The sequence below is a fragment of the Oratosquilla oratoria genome, chromosome 24 (genome assembly GCF_046742065.1).
Source record: "Oratosquilla oratoria isolate Oo_2021 chromosome 24, ASM4674206v1, whole genome shotgun sequence".
In the NCBI taxonomy this organism is placed as follows: Eukaryota; Metazoa; Arthropoda; class Malacostraca; order Stomatopoda; family Squillidae; genus Oratosquilla; species Oratosquilla oratoria.
The window spans coordinates 57803724-57825916 of NC_134800.1; the positions used below are offsets into that span (position 1 = coordinate 57803724).

General features: G+C 41.3%; 1 protein-coding gene across 10 annotated transcripts in view; it reads right to left on the bottom strand.

The window, feature by feature from the left end:
- Window positions 1–22193, bottom strand: part of LOC143038666 (prominin-1-like) — a 289849-nt gene that overhangs the window by 38218 nt on the left and 229438 nt on the right. For 8 of the 10 annotated variants that reach the window (XM_076208179.1, XM_076208177.1, XM_076208182.1 and 5 more), the window contains 11 exons: window positions 20779–20944; window positions 18068–18188; window positions 17580–17723; window positions 16467–16673; window positions 16162–16270; window positions 15875–16009; window positions 14794–14922; window positions 14447–14632; window positions 13993–14151; window positions 12348–12469; window positions 11511–11561 (listed from right to left, as the gene is read on the bottom strand). In XM_076208179.1, coding sequence (XP_076064294.1) covers window positions 11511–11561; window positions 12348–12469; window positions 13993–14151; window positions 14447–14632; window positions 14794–14922; window positions 15875–16009; window positions 16162–16270; window positions 16467–16673; window positions 17580–17723; window positions 18068–18188; window positions 20779–20944 — 1529 coding nt within the window. The remainder of the gene's footprint in view (window positions 1–11510; window positions 11562–12347; window positions 12470–13992; window positions 14152–14446; window positions 14633–14793; window positions 14923–15874; window positions 16010–16161; window positions 16271–16466; window positions 16674–17579; window positions 17724–18067; window positions 18189–20778; window positions 20945–22193) is intronic. The other 2 variants (XM_076208187.1, XM_076208183.1) reach the window with 1 other exon arrangement.

Here is a 22193-nt window from a genome sequence, read left to right on the forward strand (position 1 = left end):
TAGTGCCTCACTGTATTACCTTCAACCCCAGCATTGTGGCTTGGGAAAGGGATGACTCTTCATCTACAAGGTGTTTAGATGGGAAGGTTGTTAAACAGGTTTTAATGTGATTCACCACCATAATCTAGGAACATGTTTTGTACCTGTGATTGACATCTATTTTCCTCCTGGATGAGTGTGACCTTACATCTCCCCAACACCAACTCATTGCCCACCAGAGTTGGTGCGCTGGTTTACAGTGCAGCCATATGGAAAATTTCACCCTTGGGTGAGATTCTCAATTTGGATCACTGAATTAGTGGTTGAGGATGACCAGTGCAATGTAAAGCCATATATGTATGCATGTGGTGAGATGTGTCTTGAAAGAGAGTTGATGATAGCAAATACAGTGTTTAGGAAGAAAGTCAAGCATAAGTACACATGGGAGAGGGTGGTGAATGGAAGGGTGGCAGACAGAGCATTAATGGACTATATAGTGGTGACCAGGAGTATGGTAGGGAAGAGTTGAGGATGTACATGTTCTAAGGGGAGAGAGTGGGGGAATATCATTTTCTGGTGGAAGGTAAATTGAGAGTGGAGAATAGGTGGAGAAAGAGGAAAAGGGCAGAAGGTAGGGAGGTACTTAGAGTGAACTGCTTAAATGAGAAAGAAAAGGAGGAGTATAAGAAGATGAGACAGGAGTGGGAGGGAGTGAAGGATAGAATAGAATGAGGAGTGGAAGAGGAATAGGGATGGTTCAAGGAAGGAGTCATAAGTTGTGCAAAGATGGTGTGTGGAACAAGGAGGGAGGGAGGAAATGGAAGGGTAGTGAGTGGTGGGATGAGGAAGCAAAGAAAGGTATAGAAGAGAAGAAGCAGGCTTTCATAGATTGCCTACAAATTAGGATGAGGGAATTGTATGAGAGGTACTAAGTAAAAAGACGGGAAGTCAAGCATAAGATAAAGGAAGCAAAGAGGAGAGCAGATGTGAAATGGGGAAAGAGTATGACAGAAAAATTTTTAAAGGAATAAAAAGATGTTTTGGAAAGAAATTAAAAGAGCAAGAGGAGGCGAATCAAGTAGAGAAGAAAAGGTAAAAGGTGCAGATGAAGAGATGATAATGGAAGAGAAGGCAGTGAGAGGAAGGTGGGCAGAGTATTTTAGGGAGTTGCTAAATGTGAAGGAGATAGGGAGGGAAAGGTAGTTGCAATGGGAAGAGCCAAGAAAATGACCGTGATGAGTGAGGAAAATGGAGGAGAAATACGGGAAGATGAAGTGAAAGCAGCTGTCGAGATGATGAGAGCAGGTAAGGCACCTGGGTTGGATGGTTGCCATGCAGAATGTCTGGAGAAAGGAGGTACAGTTATGGTGGACTGGCTGGTGAGGTTATTTAATGTTTGTTTAAGAGAGGGTAGAGTGCCAAAGGGAAAGGAAGACAAGTGTGAGTGTAGTAGTTTCAGAGGGATCAGATTGTTGAGTGTAGTTGGGAAGGCTTATGGGAGGGTCTTGATTGAGAGGATTAGGAGAGGAACAAAGGGAGTAATTGGTGAGGAACAGCGTGGTTTTAGGACAGGTAAGGATTGTGTAGATCAGATTTTTGTGGTAAGACAGATATGTGAGAAAGCTATAGGAAAAGGTAAGGATGTTTTTTGGGCTTTTATGGATTTGGATAAGGCTTATGACAGGGTAGACAGAAAGGCACTGTGGGAGGTACTGCAGATATATGGGATAGGAGGAAATCTGTTAAGAGCAGTCAAGAGTTTTTACGAAAGTAGTAAAGCTTGTGTTAGGATAGAAATGGAGAGAGTGAATAGTATGAGGTAAAGGTGGGACTTTGTCAGGGGTGTGTTATATCACTCTGCCTGTTCAATCTATACATGAATGGGATGGTGCGAGAGGTGAATGCAAAGGTAGAGGGTCAGGGGTTGGAGATGGTTAGAGAAAATGGAGAAAAATGTGAAATAAGCCAGTTGTTGTTTGCTGACAACACTGCGCTTGTAGCAGGATCAGAGGAGGGATTGAGGAAGTTAGTGACAGAGTTTGAGAAGGTGTGTGAAAGAAGGAAGCCGAAGATAAATATGGGCAAAAGTAAGGTGATGAGATGTACAAGGGGAGAGAGACTGGAGGGAGTGGATAGTTTTAGATACTTGAGTGCGAATGTGGCAGGAAAGGGAGGAGTGGGGGTGGATATAGAATGTAGATTGAGAGAAACGAGTAAATGCCTTGGTGGATTAAAAAGTGCAATGAGAAATAAGACATTTGGGAATGGATGCTAAGAGGAGACTGTATGAAGGAGTGATTGTGTCAACAGCACTGTATGGGGTAGAAACATGGAACATAAGAGAGTAAGAGAGGAGTTTGAATGTGTTTGAGATGAAATGTCTATGAAGTATGATAGGGATTACTAGGCTAGATAGTGAGAAATAAGGAGGTGAGGAGGAGAACAGGGGTGGAAAGGGAGTTGAGAGATAGGGTTGATGAAAGAGTATTAGGATGGTTTGGACACATGAAAAGAATGAGTGAAGAAAGATTATTAAAAGAGGTGTGGAAGGCAGAGGTGGAAGGAATGAATATGAGGGGGCGTCCTAGGACGAGATGGATGGATGGGGTAAAAGGGGCATTACGAAAGAGAGGAATGTCTGTTGAGGAAGGACGGGAGAGGACAGAAGATAGGGGTGAATGGAGAAGGGTTGTGTATGGATGATACTGTGATGCATGAGGGGGAGTGGGTGGGGGATATATATATATATATATAGATGTATATATATGTATGCATACACTAATCCCCCCATATCAAAACTAATTGGGCCACATGATGTTTGGATTTGGAGAGTATTAGGGTATACAAATTTAAATTATGCCCCTTCCCCCAACCCCTCCAGTCTCCACTCCACCACTCCTGTGCTAAATTTTCAAGATTCAGGTAATGGGGTTATTCTGTACATTACAACCATAGTCTACAGTCGTCTTCAGCAGATAAGTAAAGAGAAGTGGTGGAGGGATTTCATTCATAAGAAATCGGTGTGGAAATACAGAAGACTCAAGTCACACATCTTCAGTTAATGTTGTAAGGATTGAGCAAGATCAAAGTGGATCACAATGAAAATAAATCATTCACTCTCTCCATTCCCTACCCTTACAAATGCCCAAATATTTGTGTAAAATCTTTTGACCAACTTCAACAGACTTCCCTTTCTCACACACCTAAAATATACACTAAGCCTACCCACCATCCCTGTCACATGCCTACTCCATATCTATGAAAGCCCAAAACACATCCTTACCTTCTACAAAACACTTCTGGTATATCTGTCCCACCACAAATACTTGATCTATGGACCCTCTTCCTCTCTTAAACTCATACAGCTCTTCTCCAATTACCCTGTTCCCTTCCTCATTGCCTCAATTTACACTCGGCTATACATCTTACAAACTATACTTAAGGCTAATCTCTCTAAAATTACTACATTTGCCTCTTTTCCCCTTGTATAGTGGAACTATACATGCACTCCTTCAATCCAACGGCACACTTCACAATTTTCTACAAATATTGGGGCTGCATAATTTAATTTCTACGTTATTATACATCACTTATAAAAATACAAGGGCTAGATGACAGAATATATCAAAACAGACACTGTCTAAAACATGAAGTACTGCATATAACCCAGCTCCTTAAGGTAAAGTTTCATGTAGCTTGGTTAGGCAAGGCGAGGTGAGGTGAGGTGAAGGTACAAGTACATTTGGATAATGCTGAATAGCTATGCTATGTAGTCTTCATCCCACAGATGCCTGTGCACACCTTAGCATGCAACATGTCTGCTATTTTATGCAATACGACATTGTTGCAAAGCATGCAAAGTTATGCTTATTTTGCAGGCAACATGTGGATAACATTGCTTTATCAGCCAAACATAAAAAATATCCAGTATGTAGAATTGCTGGATTGCTTTATTGAGAAATGTGACACAAATCTACACTTTCCATTACGAGTAAGAAGCTCTCAAGCACTGCATAAGGCGGGGGGAATTATGAGGTTCAGAAAGCCTCAATATTTCTCTGCAACTCTGGAAACTAGGAATTATCTAAGACTGAGTAGCATTAGATTTGGTTTGGTATGCTGTAATTTGTCCCAAATTTTAGTCAATAAAATGAAAAGTATATTATATAAATTTCAACAACACATTTCTCTCCTTTCAGAACCTTCATAAACCTATAGATCATGATAATCAAGTAGTTTTTAATTTTCAATACTATGAAGCTAGAAAAAATATTGTATGTGTGTATGTGTACACGTGTGTGTGTGTTTAATGTGTACATACTGCTCTATTTAGGTAAGAATATCATCACTTGAAACTTTCTTCATGCTTCAAAGTTCAACATGCAAATGATCTCATTCCCTCCCATTACCTATGAGAGACACAGAGAGAGAGAGAGAGAGAGAGAGAGAGAGAGAGAGAGAGAGAGAGAGAGAGAGAGAGAGAGAGAGAGAGAGAGAGAGAGAGAGAGAGAGAGAGAGAGAGAGAGAGAGAGAGAGAGAGAGAGAGAGAGAGAGGAGAGAGAGAGAGAGAGAGGAGAGGGGGGAGAGACAGAGACAGATAGAGTGAGAGAGACCAAATTCACTCACCAAACTCTTCAAGCTCTCCTCTGTCTCAACATGTACATCTGCCCCTTTAACCTCCTCTACCCAACATGCCACTTTGCCTTCTTTTCACTTCCCTCCAAAATTAATTTTTTGTTATCTTTCCTTAGGATTATAAATGATTCCTCCCAAACCCTAACAGTTCAAATATATGTTTTGCACAATTGCTGACATATGCATATTAACTCTGCTTATGACCACAGAAATGCACATTAACTACTCGAGTTTGGCCAATGGGTTTTAATAACTATTTTATCACTTCTCTGTCATTTCCTTATATTCTTACAGTGACTTTTGAAAATTAACTAAGCCTAATTAAGTAAATATTTTTACTAAGATCAGAATATAGCTTAATTTAAAAGGCCACTGTGTGAAGACCTACTTCACACAGCTGTTTCACCATTAATGTTGATTCAGTTTTAGGTCACTAATTACTGATCATACAAGTGTCTTTTGTTGGCAAAGCTGGCTCCCTATAAGTGTGCACATTACAAACTATCTGATAGAATACAATATTCAAACTGCAATTGGAACTCTGCACTAAATATAAGTAATACATATCATTAAAATCCCAGGAAAAATAAAATAGAACAAAAAGTGCCATTGCTAAATCTATTATGGTTACATGAGAACCATTCCAGGCTTTCCAGTTCTTTCTGCTTTGAAATTTCCATTCATTGCAATGCAGAATTATGTAATTAACCTCTTTAATAGCCTAGTGTGTGTGTGTATATATATATATATATACATACACACACACTGTTATGCTAATAAGAACATGGGTATGTGTGTTCACTTATGCAAAATAGACCACTTGGAAAAAAGAAACTAACAAAGCAGAGTATTTTTGTATATTACACCTTCAGTGCACTGAAGATGTAATATACGAAAGCATTCTGCTTCATTAGTTTCTTTTTTCCAAATGGTCTACTTTGCATATACTGTTATGTATGTGGTGTGTGTGCAGTGACTTGCCATCCCCTGCCATTACATGGGGGAAGGGGCATATGGTGTGTACATGTACACATACAAGTACACAGGCACACACACACACACACATACATCCAACTTGTTGTATTTCTCACTCAATCCATTCTTATAACACCCACCCTACTTCTCAAACACATTCCAACTCTTCCTTTCTGTCTCCCTTCTATTCCAGGTCTACTCCATACAGAGCAATGGGTACATCCAATCCATACATTTCGTAACAATTTTCATTGCAGCCAGGTACTTGCTTCTTTTATTCTACAAATCATATCCACTCTTCTGTTCATTGCCACATACAATCCAAATACTTAAAACCACTTCTGCTAGCCTCTCACCATCCTCATATACATCCTCAAAAATCGCATCCAACTTCCCACATTTACTTTTAATTTTTTCCTCACACACCATTTGCTTTAGCCTCTCCTCAGAATTAGCCACAAGCACTGTGTCCTTTACAAACAAGAGCTGGCCCAAATTCCATTACCCTAGAAAATAAAGAGAGAGCAAGAGAGAGAGAGAGAGAGAGAGAGAGATAGTGGGGGGGAGAGGGAGAGAGAGGGAAGAGAGAGGGAAGAGAGAGAGATGGGGAAGAGGGAGGGAGGGGGAGAGGGGGGAGAGGAAGAGAGAGAGAGGGGGAGACAGAAGAGGGGGAGACAGAAGAGGGAGAGAGGGGGAAGAGGGAGAGAGCGGGAAGAGGGAGAGAAAAGGGAGGGGGAGAGATTGAGAGAGAGCATCTGATAAAGTGAATCTACATGACTTTAATACAAGAATGAGAAGTTGAATATATATATATATATAAATAGAATTTTGCCTGGAATATTTTACCAGTATATTACATCTTTGCTTTGATGGAATAATGATTTTGTAAGAAGCTTCTGGAACCACACAAGTGGCCTGAAAGAGATGCAGGCCCTATCCCATACATTTGTATTGCACTCTACAATGTCTATCAACCCTACCATATATATTCTTCCCATGTGATTGTGATGGTGGTGACTAAATGGAATGGAGTGAAGAAACTAAAAATCCCTGTTTCCGTATTTTTCTCCGTCAAAAAGTCATGGCAAAAGAGGATCTGGTAGGAAGAACCCAAACATAATCCTCGTATCTGGGTCCCTGCATGTATGTGGACATGGGGAAATTGACAGCAAAAGGGAAGAGACCGAGACCAATAAATAATAACTGTCGCCTCAAGTTTCGCTAAGTGGAATACCCACAGCCCCTGGGCACCTTCCACAGATGAATCAAGGAAGAAACTCTGGACTGTTATCTGTGTTGTATTGGTGTGGAACTACCTCTCTGTCATCAGCTGAAAGTGGTAGAAGAAAAACAGTCATTGGTTGTTGGCTTTCCACGTGTGAAAAGGAGTATGAAATGCAGTTGAAGTTGAAAAAGAGAGCTTGTGCCCAGTCCCAAGACAGGTGTCAGCCCTGAGCACCTGATAGGGGTGATGGGGTAGACAGGTTTTGAACGTTGGCAGCCTCACTGTCAATCTTGCAAGATTACCACATGTATGCATTCATCATTGGTCTCTGACAACATGTTTGTGAGAAGGAAGAATTTGTTAGCATTGAGTGAAGGAAGGAGTGGCTCATTTGCAAGTAATGTGATAGATATACAGCTGAACAGAAGTGACATCAAGGATGAAGTGGGTAGAAAAAGAGATTGGGTGTGGATATGGGCATTTTGCCTTGAGAAAAGGGATTAGATTAAGTGTAGCTGGGAAGGCTTATGGGAGGATCTTGATTGAGAGGATTAGGAGAGGAACAGAGGGAGTAATTGGTGAGGAACAGTGTGGTTTTAGGACAGGTAGAGGTTGCATAGATCAGATTCTTTGTGGTAAGACATGTGTGAGAAAGCTATAGGAAAAGGTAAGGATTTTTTTTGGCTTTTATGGATCTGGAAAATGCTTATGACAGGGTAGACAGGAAGGCACTGTGGGAGGTACTGCAGATATATGGGATAGGAGGAAAGCTGTTAAGAGCAGTCAGAAGTTTTTACAAGAGTAGTAGAGCCTGTGTTAGGATTAGAAATGGAGAGAGTGGGACTTCGTCAGGGATGTGTTATGTCGCCCTGGCTTTTCAATCTATACATGGATGGGGTGGTGCGAGAGGTGAATGCAAGGGTAGTGGGTAGGGGGTTGGAGATGGTTAAAGAAAATGGAGAAAGGTGGGAAATAAGCCAGTATGTATGAGAAATATGATGCAGCCCAAGGGGATTTCTCCCAGTCTTCTCCTTTTCTGCATGAGGGGACGGAGAGGGGGGGGGGGTCGCTGAATTAATGAAGTGGCCTTGCTGTGGATGTGCTGTGTCTTGCGACACTGCTTCTGACCCAGGGCAGTGGACAGGATGCAGGGATGACCCGTCATCCAGGTGGTGCCAATATGAGAGGGAGGAAGGAGGGGGGGAAGTGAAATATGTAGGGGATGGAATGGGTGGGAGTGGTTTCTATGCCTTTTTTTTTTTTTGGCTACCCTCCTGTAATGGGTAAAAAGCCTTTGGTATATGTATGTATGTATTTAGTAGAACATGAGTCAGGATTAGAAATGGAGAGAGTGGTTTGAGTTAAAGGTGGGACTTCATCAGGGATGTGTTATGTCACCCAGGCTGTTCAACTTATACATGGATGGGGTGGTGCAAGAGGAAAATGTAAGGGTGGTGGGTCAGGGGTTGGAGATGGTTAAAGAAAATGAAGAAAAGTGAGAGGTGACCCAGCTGTTGTTTGGAGATAACACTGTGCTTGTAGCAGGATCAGAGGAGGGATTGAGGAAGTTAGTGACAGAGTTTGAGAAGGTGTGTGAAAGAAGGAAGTTGAAGATAAATGTGGGTAAATGTAAGGTGATGAGATGTACAAGGGGTGAACGTGGCAGCAGACTGGAAGTGAGCATTAAGGGAGAGAGACTGGAGGAAGTGGATAGATTTAGATACTTAGTGCGAATGTGGCAGGAAAGGGAGGAGTGGAGGTGGAGGTAGAATGTAGATTGAGAGAAGCGAGTAAATGCCTTGGTGGGTTAAAAAGTGTAATGAGAAATAGACATCTGGGAATGGATGCTAAGAGGAGATTGTATAAAGGAATGATTATGCCAACAGCACTGTATGGGGCAGAAACATGGAATATAAGAGAGGAAGAGAGGAGTTTGAATGCGTTTGTTGAGATGAGGTGTCTGAGAAGATTGAGAAATGAGGAGGTGAGGAGGAGAACAGGGGTGGTAAGGGAGTTGGGAGATAGGGTGGATGAAAGAGTGTTGGGATGGTTTGGACACAAAGAATGAGTGAAGAAAGACTAGTAAAGGAGGTATGGAAGGCAGATATGGAGGGAGTGAACATGGAAAGAATGAGTGAAGAAAGATTAGTGAAGGAGTTGTGGAAGGCAGAGGTGGAAGGAGTGAATATGAGGGGGTGACCTAGGATGAGATGGATGGATGGATGGGGTAAAAGGGGCTTTTGGGAAGAGGGGAAGGCAGGACTAGAGAGGACAGAAGACAGGGGTGAATGGAGAATGGTTGTGTATGGATGATGTTGTGATGCATGAGGTAGAATGGGTGGGGGACGAGAGGTGAGGTAGTGTGTGTGAGAAAAAATTGACGCAACACAAAGGGATTTCTCCCCATCTCCTTTTCTGCATGGGGGGACGGAGAGGTGAGGATCGCCAATTTAATGAAGCGGCTTTGCTTTGTCTTGCAACACTGCTTCTGACCCAGGGCAGTGGATAAGGTGCAGGGATGACCCTTCATCCAGGAGGTGCCAAGATAAGAGGGAGGGTTGAGGGTGGAGGGGAGTGGAGTGTATTAGGGATGGAATGGGTGGGAATGGTTTTTATGCCTTTGTTTTTTGGCTTCCTCCCTTGTAAGGGGGAAAAAGACTTTGGTATATGTATGTATGTAAACCAAGGGCATACCTCCCTTAAAAGAGGGAAGAGGCTTTTGGTAGTACATACATATACCAAAGGCCTTTTTCCCCCCTACACAGGGGGTAGCCAAAAAGAAAAAGGCATAGAAACCACTCCCACCTATTCCATCCCATACACATTCCACTCCCCGCCATCCTCCTCCCTCCCTCTCACCTTGGCACCTCCTGGATGATGGGTCATCCCTGCATCCTGTCCACTGCCCAGGGTCAGAAGCAGTGTCGCAAGACACAGCACATCCACAGCAAGGCTGCTTCATTAATTTGGCGACCCCCCCTCTCCGTCCCCTCATGCAGAAAAGGAGAAGATGGGGAGAAATCCCCTCAGGCAGCATCAAATTATTTCTCATACATATTTCCTCACCCCCCATCCCCCATCCACTCCCCCTCATGCATCACAGCATCATCCATACACAACCCTTCACCATTCACCCCTATCTTCTGTCCTCTCCCGTCCTTCCTCAAAAGACATTCCTCTCTTTTGTAATCCCCCTTTTACCCCATCCATCCATCTCATCCTAGGACGCCCCCTTGTATTCACTCCTTCCACCTCTGCCTTCCACACCTCCTTCATTAATCCTTCTTCTTTCATTCTTTCCATGTGTCCAAACTATCCCAATACTCTTTCATCAACCCTATCTTCCAACTCCCTTTCCACCCCTGTTCTACTCCTCACCTCATTTCTCACTCTATCTAGCCTAGTAACCCCTATCATACTTCTCAGACATTTCATCTCAAACACATTCAAACTCCTCTCTTATGTTCCATGTTTCTGCCCTGTACAGTGCTGTCGGCACAATCACTCCTTCATATAACCTCCTCTTAGCATCCATTCCCAGATGTCTATTTCTCATTACACTTTTTAACCCATCAAGGCATTTACTAGCTTCTCTCAATCTACATTCCACCTACACCTCCATTCCTCCCTTTCCTGCCACATTCGCACCCAAGTATCTAAAACTATCCATTTCCTCCAGTCTCTCTCCCTTAATGCTCACTTCCAACCTGCTGTCACTCTCTCCCCTTGTACATCTCATCACCTTACTTTTGCCCACATATATCTTCAGCTTCCTTCTTTCACACATCTTCTCAAACTCTGTCACCAACTTCCTCAATCCCTCCTCTGATCCTGCTACAAGTGCAGTTTCATCAGCAAACAACTGGCTTATTTCCCACCTTCCTCCATTTTCTTTAACCATCTCCAACGCCTGACCCACTACCCTTGCATTCATCTCTCACACCACCCCATCCATGTATAGATTGAACAGCCAGGGCAACATAACACATCCCTGACGAAGTCCCACCTTTACCTCATACCATTCACTCTCTCCATTTCTAATCCTAACACAGGCTCTACTATTCTCGTAAAAACTCTTGACTGCTCTTAACAGCTTTCCTCCTATCCCATATATCTGCAGTATCTCCCAGTGCCTTTCTGTCTACCTTGTCGTAAGCCTTTTCCAAATCCATAAAAGCCCAAAAAACATCCTTACCTTTTCCTATAGCTTTCTCACATATCTGTCTTACCACAAAAATCTGATCTACACAATCTCTACCTGTCCTAAAACCACACTGTTCCTCACCAATTACTCCCTCTGTTCCTCTCCTAATCCTCTCAATCAAGACTCTCCCATAGGCCTTCCCAACTACACTCAACAAGCTGATCCCTCTGCAAGTACTATGCTCACACATGTCCCCCTTGGTAGTGAGACAGATAATCATAGATAGTAAGCAGGAGAGAGAAAAATAAATAAATAAATAAATAAATAAAATAAATAATAATAATAATAATAATATGAATCCCCAGCTCCCTTGCTCTACCAAGAAACTGACCCTTGACTCCCCTTGGCTGAAGAAGTCCATTTTGTATTAATACCAACAGAATCTATAGAAGTATGCCACTGTTCTGAAGGAGTAAAGACAAAAAAGCAGAAAGCCCTGTTTAAGCTTTAGGATATCATTTTCCCTTAGGAGTTATAGGCAATAGTACTTACTTGGCCAGAGGAATGTTGTCCCTCTCAGCATATGCATCATACATGTATTCACTGTTGAATGAAAGGCAGTATTGTCCAATAAGTCATCAGTCACCCCTTTTACTGCTAACCCATTAACAGCTACTGGCCACTTTACCAATATTTTTTCTAGTTTATGTCAGAAGGTTCTATTTATTCAATAGAAGACTCAATGATACTCCAGACAATTCTATACCAGGTCATATCATTTAAGCTGGCATAAACATCAATCCATTTAGCCAAGAGAATCATACATTATTCTGCGAAATGCTCCTTTGGCAGAATAGTCAACTGGCAAAGGCCAAAATGAAATTATCTGCCAGAGCAAACCATCTAGCACAAACCAGAATAAAACCTGCAAAGTGGTCACTAGATATTAATAGATTAATTTACTTTAAGTTTGTTATATTAAACACTACACCCAGAGGCATTGTTGATGTATCTGGAACATCTCACATGAACAGCTTTAGTAAAGATTAAGCTTATAGTAATAGTAATAGTAGCAAAGGTAGTTGAAGTAGTAGTTAAACTGAGTCTTGAATCATCTTTTCTTTAATCCATTTCAGTAATTACTGCTTTGAGCAATCTAAATTACTAAACTTCTCTTTTAATCAATAACATTTCTTTCTTTCCTTTCAAAGACCATTCACTTCCATTTCTTAGTTAATATATTAGTTTCCAAAGCTACAGATACAAGTTTCTCAACTTTCTTTTAGGTAACACAATTAGCTATACTACAGTTAGGTATTCAGTTCACAACTACAGCAGAACTATATCTAAAAGTCTCTCAAACCTTCATACCATACACTTCATACTTACGACTCGTTAAGAGGCCCTGGGTAGGGTTCTGTCTTCCGATAAAGCGATGCCAAGTAAATGGCCAGGACAATGCAAGGGATGAAGAGCATGAAGCACCATCCCACACTTGCCCAGAAACCATTCTGGATGATATAGAGAACACAGTTGTATACATGAAAAAAGTATAGTCAAAGAATTATACGAGGGGGTGCTGAAAAGTTCCTGGCTTTAAGGGTATCATGAAAGGGTAGAGCTGTTACTTTTACAAGGGAGGTAGGACAACTATTTAAGAGAAAATAGGCAAAAAAGCATGATGGTATACATCTTTTTCCTTTTTGCAGGTTCAACACATGATGGCAGCGCCTGCAGTAAATTTTGGTAAAATTGAAGCATGGGCAGTCATGAAGTTCCTCTTCTTGCAAGGCAAAGGGGCAGCAGAAATCCATGGTGAGATGAAGAATGTCTTGAAGGATGACTGCCCATCATACTCTACAGTGAAAATGTGGGTGTCAAGGTTTTGGACTGGTCATTTCGAGGTCACAGATAAACCCTGGTCAAGACGGCCAACTTCCACAACCACAAAGGAGAAAGCCGATGCTGTGCACGTCATGATTCTCGAGGACTGCCAGATTTCGACTAAAGTCATGGCTGAGATTCTAGGGATTTCCCATGAAAGAGTTGGCCACATCATTCTCAACATTCTAGACATGAGAAAGCTTCCCGCAAAATGGGTGCCGAAATGCCTGAACGCAGATCAATAGCGCATCAGTGACAACATCAAAGGTGATTTTGGACCGGTTTGCAGCGGAGATGGCTGATTTTATGGCTCGTTTAGTCACCATGGATGAAACTTGCCTTCATCGCTATGATCCCCTGACCAAGCAGGAATCAATGGAGTGGCGACACAGCGGTTCACCATGTCCCAAGAAGTTTCAGACCCAGAAGTCAGCAGAAAAGGTACTGGTCTCAGTGTTCTGGGACAAAGATGGAGTACTCCTCATAAAATACCTGCCAACAGGTTGCACCATCAATGCAGAATACTACATATCTATGCTGGACGAATTGCGTGAAGCTTTGAAGCAGAAATGCCGTGGAAAGCTGAGTTGTGGTGTCCTCTTTTTCCAGGACAATGCACCAGCACACACAGCACATGAAACTCTAAGGAGAATACGCAACTTTGGCTTCGAATTCATAGACCACCCACCTTACTCCCCAGACCTGGCCCCCCTCCAACTATCACCTCTTTCCACAACTAAGGAAACATCTCAAGGGAACAAAATTTCACTCCGATTCGGGAGTGATCGCTGTTACAGAGGCCTGGTTGGAGGCCCAACCTTCAGAGTTCTTTTTTCAGGGCTTAGAAAAATTGAAGGACTGTTGTAACAAGTGTGTGAATCTGAGAGGGGAATATGTTGAATAAAATCATAATTAACTGATTTTCCTGTATTTTCTTTTACCCAAAGCCAGGAACTTTTCAGCACCCCCTCGTAATATACAAGGATTGTTAATAATGTTTTCTACTCCATTTTGAATTATCAATAGTGAGAGCATGTCCTTTAAAAACCATCATTATTGCCATGTTTGAAGATATCACAGCTAAGCAATTGAATATATGAATCATATCAATAAGTGGAATAAATATCATACAAAACTGAGAAGTACATACAAAGGGATATAAAATATCTTTACAGACTGATGACGCTGTGGCATTGTATACAGTGGACATAGGACCACATCGGCCAACTTCATTCTCCACCATGAGTTCCACGTGCACTGCATAGTCATCAATGTCTCCAAGGAAATCTTTGGAAAATCGGTCGACCAGCTGTTAGAAAGAAATGCATATATAATAAAGCCAGGAAATATACCACTGTGGTAAGTGAATGATACACAATTAGAAATCTTTTTTAATTCAAAACATGCAACTTCCATTGCAAACTAATAGGCTTCAAGAATATTCTCTACTGTAAACGTATGGCCTTAAATTACTATCTGGCAACTTAGTTCCATCTGCACGTGCTTGTACTGCAAGACTCATAAATGATGTCCAATGCACTGTTGGCCATATTCACTACACGAGATAAAACAACACTGATGATAAAAAAACAACTCATAATTACCTCTATCACCTCCTTTGAGCCATTTGTCCTAAGGTAATTCTGTGCATACTCGGCCTGCCCAATTAGATCTTTGATGGCTTCACGAAGGCTGGTTTTATTGAACTTTAGGTGCTGATTCAAGCTCTCTGTTGTCGACTTGAGTTTGCGCGTTAGGGCACCAATGGACTCTACCCACCGATGCTGACCCTGATGTACAGTTGTAAAGTTATATTTATAGTAAAGAATGTAATGTTATGCGACTGAAATAAAAATACAAGCCAGGACAAAGAATTAAAGCACCTCAGAATACACAAGAACTGCTAAAACACAATGTAAGAACTGCCAGACAAATGAGTTATGTGACTGACCTCACAGAAAAGGGCATCATTCTTGAGCTTAATTGAAGTGTTATCATAGCCTGCAGGTAGCTGATCAGCTGTCTGGTTAAGGAGTGCAGCTAGTTCCATCAGGTCAATACTTAATACTTTCTGCTCCAACTGAAAATAGATATTCCATAAAAGAAGACGAAAGCATTGGGTTTTGTTGCAATGACTCTGACCCACGCAGTGTGGCAGGGGACACAGATAACCCTTCATCCATGAGGAGCTAGCATGAGAGACAATAAATGGATTTCTGGATGGGTGTGGAGTGCAGTATGATGGCTGTATGTTCTGATTCAGCCATTTCCCCCTTTATGAGGAGGAAATAGCCTTTTAGTATATATACACAATTATCAACACATAATCATTATAAAAATATTAAAGTACAATCTGAAATGGGAACTTTAATACAAAAGAATATTATGTATATTCACCACTTCCATAACAGGAGAATCTTTTCCTTTTATCTTGGCAGCCACCATTTGCATTGCAACCCTTTAGTATCAAACAAGTTTAGACTGCTTCTATTAACACTTTCCACAGTGAATAGAACTTTTTTAATCTACCCCTTGGTAGTGAAGGATTAAATACACTAAATACTAAACTTACATACATACATACATATACCCCCTTACATGGGGGGTAGCCAAAAAGAAAAAGGCATAGAAACCATTCCCATCCATTCCATCCCCTACATATCCCACTCCCCTCCCTCACATCTTGGCACCTCTTGGATGATGAGTCATCCCTGCATCCTGTCCACTGCCCTGGGTCAGAAGCAGTGTCGCAAGACACAGCACATCCACATCAAGGCCACTTCATAAATTCGGCAACCCCCCTCTCCATCCCCTCATGCAGAAAAGGAGAAGATGGGGAGAAATCTCTTCGGGGTGCATCAAATTTTTTCTCATACATACTTCCTCACCCCCCATCCCCCACCCACTCCCCCTCATGCATCACAGCATCATCCATACACAACCCTTCTCCATTCACCCCTCTCTTCTGTCCTCTCCCATCCTTCTTCAACAGACATTCCTTTAAAAAAACAAAAACAAAAAACTGAACTTACAATATCAGTATAATAATCCCACGTGTCTTTATCAGCAACTGAAGAATTGGCCAGTTCCCACAGCTGCTGCTTTGCCTCTCGAGTTAAGATGACAACATTTGTATCCACTTCAATTTGACGTTTAAGAGCTGCAACCTGCAGGTCACAATGTTCATGTGTTAACAGTCATGACTGCATAATGCTATAAATACAATATACTTTAAAGAGACAATTCTTTCACCTTCAATGAAAAAGGTACATACATTTGATAGACAATTAGGTAAACACAACATTTATCTATAACATACCTGCTCATCCAGTTTAAAACGCTCTCGATAATTTTTAAGTTCTGCAATATCATTACTTGTTTGCTCCAAATTAAGCACTGAATATAAACTTTCATTGGCATGACATTTGCTGCAAATAAAATATCAACTTTTATCAAATCTGAATAAAAATTACTTATCAACAATCACTTATGAAAAGGATATTTCTTTTGGCACTTAAAATAATTTTTACATGCACCTAGTCATAATGATTTGAAATTACCAGTATCTTATCAAATTCACACCAAATTGTAGATATTTTTCAGTTTCAAACATAGTCAACTTACATAATAATACTTATAACACTGGGTGCCTCCCCACCGGGGTACATGAAGTCTAATTTGAAGTGATCAGCAATAACTTTAAAGACCTCTGAATCATCAGGATCTCGAAGTGGATCACAGACTAATATATCACTTGCACTCCCAACAACAAATAATGCAGTGGTGGCAGTCATTACCACAACCGAAAATAAGAAAGTAAGACCAACACCCCTGAAATAAAAGAGAAAAATATAAAAATTACATATATAAATTACCTTTTCCTCCTCTGTATGGGGAGTTTGTAGACAACACTACACATGTAACTGAGTCACACGAGAGATTGAATTAGTGGCAGGGTTTGTTTACCCACAAAGGGTGTGCACTGCCAATATGCAGTTCATGAATTGAGTGATTAACCCCTTCATTACCGACCCGTCAACCTTACGCAAACAAACGTTTCAAACCGTCCCACAAATGGCTGGAGCCTTATGTTTGTAAACACAGACACTTGCCACCACGTGGGTAGAAATTACCCAGAAACCGAGGCCTTGAGAGCATAACTGTGACACGTGCATGTCACGGGGAGCACACTCAGTTCCTGGCGGGTGCACTCAGCGTGACACACAGGTGTCACAAAACACACATCCGGTACTCAAGGGGTTAAATCTGGGGGCTGATGTGGTGGTTTGTGTCTAAATATGTAAGGGGAAAAAGGTCTTTGGTATATGTATGTAGGTAGTTTTCTTTATCTGTGTTTGGACTGTTATTATTTCAATTAAGTTGTCTGGTAGTGTTTGTTTAGTTTCTTTTGTTTTGTTGGAGAAGGGTACACTGTTGTGTATTTATGTTTTGAGTTCACCTCTGTGTTGCATGTCGTCTTCTGTAACTTGTGTATTCAGTGAATGTGGGTAATTCAGATATGGTATTCATTTATTTTGCAAGCCAATAGCTATAACAGGCAGTGATGGTGGACATGGGAGGTTGCGGGGAGCCTCACTGAGAGCTTTGCCCTGGGGCGGCACTTAGGTATATAAGGGCTCTTATAGGTTGGCATTGCTGCCACTTGCTGGCACATCCACATTCTAACCACAGAAACCTGTTCTACTTAACAATCAACTTTTAATATCCTCTACATACCACATGAGCCAAGAAGCCCCCGTGGCCTTATGACACGATGTTGCTTCGTCTGGTCTTCGACCACAGCAGCCAAAGACAACTCCCAATGAGAAGCAGAGGGTGATAACAAGCAACAAGATGCATATTCCAAGGAAACCCCAATATCTGTAATAAAAAAAAATCATATTGGAAACTTAGATGGTTGACAAATCAAACTTCAAGATACTGGCACACTTGTATCTACAATAACTACTGACTTGGAAATAACTTCATCTGACAGTATTAATCAATCCACTTGTTGCCCCTGGTTTCTTGCGGAATATCAGTGGCCTTCTGTTAACAGTATGAAGAAACTAATGGAATAAACCATTATACTTTTTCTTTAATTAATTCTGTCTGTACTATAAACCTGATACCAGTAATGGTTATCCTACATGACATATCCACGGATTATACTAAATTATAAAAAGATTTAAACATCAAGGAGGATGTCAACAAATCATACTTGCCTGTACATAGCATATTCATTGATGGCATCATGCACCAGATTCAGGTATTGACCTGTCTCTCTTACATCAATCTGCTCTAATATGTGACTAATGTTGTTGGCCGTCTCCATCAGCTGGCCACCTGGATAACAAGATATATAAATCAATCCAATGCTCCAGTTCTCTCTTACAGAAGACTCAAAGACTACAGGTAAATATCAGTAACCACCAACATGACCCGTGAGTGAGTGAGTGAGTGAGAGAGGGAGAGGAGAGAGATAGAGAGCGCCTGTCAACTCCTATACTTCCATCTAAAGATGCATCCCTGGTGGGCAGACACTGTCTCCAGCTGTATTTCTTACTTTTCACACATGGAGAAATGACAACCATGGACTGTTCTGTTCCTCTCCCCTCCCCTATCCCTACCACTTTCTGCCAGTGAAATAGAAACAGTCCCACACAAATACAACAGAGATAAGTCTATAGTTTCTTCCCAGAGAAGTCTCGAAGAAGAACCAAGAACTGTTCTTAGCTACTATGGGGCTGTGTGTCTTACATATACTAAACTTAGTTAAGCATATATACATTCACCTAAATTCTTTGAATAAATCAATTCAAGCACGTATCTGGATGAGAAACAAAGAAGTGAGAAGGAGAGTGGGGGTGGAAAAGGAGTTGGGTTGATGAAAGAGTATTAGGATGGTTTGGACACGTGGAAAGAATGAGTGAAGAAAGATTAGTAAAAGAGGTGTGGAAGGCAGAGATGGAGGAAGTGAACATGAGGGGGGTGACCGTGGACAAGATGGATGGATGGGGTAAAAGGGGCACAGAGAAAGAGGGGAATGTGTTGAGGTAGGATGGAAGAGGACAGAAGATAGGGGTGAATGGAGAAGGGTTGTGTATGGATGATGCTGTGATGCATGTGGGGGAAGGGTGGGGGATGGGGGATGGGGGGTGAGGGAGTGATGATGATATGGTTTAACGTCACACACTCCCCCTATCGGGAGTCTAGGACGGTGCTCCTCGTATGTATGAGACGCAGCCTGAAGGGACATGCTACATCTTGCTGCACTGCTTCTGACACAGGGCAATGGGCAAGATGCAGGGATGACCCATCATCCAGGAGGAGCCAAAAGAGATACGGAGGAGTGGTGATGAAATGGGTGGGAATGGAATTATGCTTTTTGACTTTGGCTACCTCCCTTGTATGGGGAAAAAATGCCCCCCCCCCCTCTCTCTCTCTCTCTCTCTCTCTCTCTCTCTCTCTCTCTCTCTCTCTGTCTGTGTGTGTGTGTGTGTGTGTGTGTGTGTGTGTGTGTGTGTGTGTGTGTGTGTGTGTGTGTGTGTGTGTGTGTGTGTGTGTGTGTGTGTGTGTGTGTGTGTGTGTGTGTGTGTGTGTGTGTGTGTGTGTGTGTGTGTGTGTGTGTGTGTGTGTGTGTGTGTGTGTGTGTGTGTGTGTGTGTGTGTGTGTGTGTGTGTGTGTGTGTGTGTGTGTGTGTGTGTGTGTGTGTGTGTGTGTGTGTGTGTGTGTGTGTGTGTGTGTGTGTGTGTGTGTGTCTCTCTCTCTCTACAGTAGCCGCGAAAAGTTTGGGCGCAAAATTATAGGATGAGAAACTTTCCCCTAAACTCAAAACATGCGAAAAATACAACTTTTCACCCAAACTTTTTTTCGCTATTTTTCAATGCTAGCGTTTGTACCCGTATTTAGCCGAGACAATACACACTATTTGGCAACTCTGTTTAGGCGCACTCGATGTCACATGGAGTCAGTTTCTAAACATCTCTCACGGAGAGTAGTCTTTTTTTTGTGGTGGTCTCTGTTTTTGTGCCTTGATATCTCCGTAATGGGAAGTGGTAAAGAGCTGGAAAGAGACACAGTTGTTACAATCATAACCCTCTATAAGGAGGGTTATAAGTGTAAAGATATTGCTACTCGTGTGGGAATTGGAGTGCGTCAAGTGCAAAAGTGGACCAAGAAATTTCGAGACGAAGGAAGTGACATCATTCGTACTCCAAAGCATCGCTCTGGTCGGCCAAGGAAGATATCAAATCGTACTTCTACGGTTCTAACTGCCTCCTACGGTTATTAGGAGGCAGTTAGAACCGTAGAAGTACGATTTGATATCTTCCTTGGCCGACCAGAGCGATGCTTTGGAGTACGAATGATGTCACTTCCTTCGTCTCGAAATTTCTTGGTCCACTTTTGCACTTGACGCACTCCAATTCCCACACGAGTAGCAATATCTTTACACTTATAACCCTCCTTATAGAGGGTTATGATTGTAACAACTGTGTCTCTTTCCAGCTCTTTACCACTTCCCATTACGGAGATATCAAGGCACAAAAACAGAGACCACCGCAAAAAAAAGACTACTCTCCGTGAGAGATGTTTAGAAACTGACTCCATGTGACATCGAGTGCGCCTAAACAGAGTTGCCAAATAGTGTGTATTGTCTCGGCTAAATACGGGTACAAACGCTAGCATTGAAAAATAGCGAAAAGTTTGGGTGGAAAGTTGTATTTTTCGCATGTTTTGAGTTTAGGGGAAAGTTGGGGCGCCTATAATTTTGCGCCCAAACTTTTCGCGGCCACTGTATGTATGTATGTATATATATATATATATATATATATATATATATATATATATATATATATATATATATATATGTATGTATGTATGTATGTATCTGGATGAATGAAATAATTCTAGGCCTGGGCTTTAGAAAACTAACCTCCTTGGCGAATTTTCTTCTTTATTTCTGGTATCGACTTCTGTACTGTATTCTGGATATCTGTTGCAATGGAGTCAAAATCCCTTTTGCCTCTTCGAACTTCTCTCTCGATGTCACTGTCGATCAGTCTCGTCACATCATCAAGCTTGGATTCGACGTTGGGAAGCTAAATGAAAGAATCATAGAGGGAAGTGTATGAAAGTGTTAACCTTTACAAATGAGCGGTAGCTACAAAATTAAATTTCAGTATTCACTATCACTTCACAATAATACTCTTTTCACCACACTATTTGTTCCAATATATAAATATATATACCATTCTCCAATACTGTTCACAACTACTTGTAGCACTAACAAAAAGGGCAAACTTAAGAAATATATATTTCTGGGAAGAGGGCAACAGTTAGATGAAGCCTGCAGGCCACAAGAAATGTTGTATTTGATATAGTGATACTACACACAAACATATTGAGGCAAATGAGCCAGAATTTCAATAAATCTACATGGCATTTCTTACTTGCTTCATGCTACATATACATGCTTTGAAATTTCACAAGATATTTTCATGACTAATAAACTCACCATCTAATCAATACGAAACCAAAAACTAGGAAACCTCAGCACCTGGATCCGACCAATTCTGCTGCATTCTTTTCTTTTCACTTCAGCAGCACTTCAAACTCATTATCCCAGAATTACACTCAAACCTCAGTTTGCCAGTATTGTAATTAAATCAAAACCTATTTTACTTTCGCAAGTACTTCTACATTTAGTATTCAGTTTGTAACAAGTACCATATCATTTACCTAGCTAGCCATCCATTTTGTTTTTCTACAGCACTACTTGAGAAACTATCTTTATATCCTTTCTATCCATGCTTTTGTTCAACAAGTTCAGGCCCTTTAGTTTTAAATTGAAAATGGATTACATTTCTCTGTACCTACATGTTTCATGCAATGGATGTATCTGTAGTGTGATAATCTTCCTCTTTCTTCAACTCCAGGAAAAATGATCCAGTACCATATTCTTACATGACCTAAAGGCTTGGAACTCATCTAATGACAGCTTATTATAACTTAATTGTACAGAATTATATTGATTGGACTTCAAACTACCTTAATATAATCTAAACCAGATCTGAGGTACTTCATTAGTATTCCCACTAAATTGTACAGTATTTGTGTCAGCCTACTGAAAATACAATAAAGGACCGATTATTAAACAATGGAAATCAATGCCTAACCCTAGAACAGTAGCCCATCAACCCTTTCACAATGCTAACCATATATCTGGGCAAAAGACTGGCTGCATAAATAGTTTCTCTCTCCTCTGCAAGACAAAGTTAAGCACCTTATCTTTTTGTTACATATCTGATCTTGGACAATTCTTTTGATTTACCTGAGTACCATCTCCCT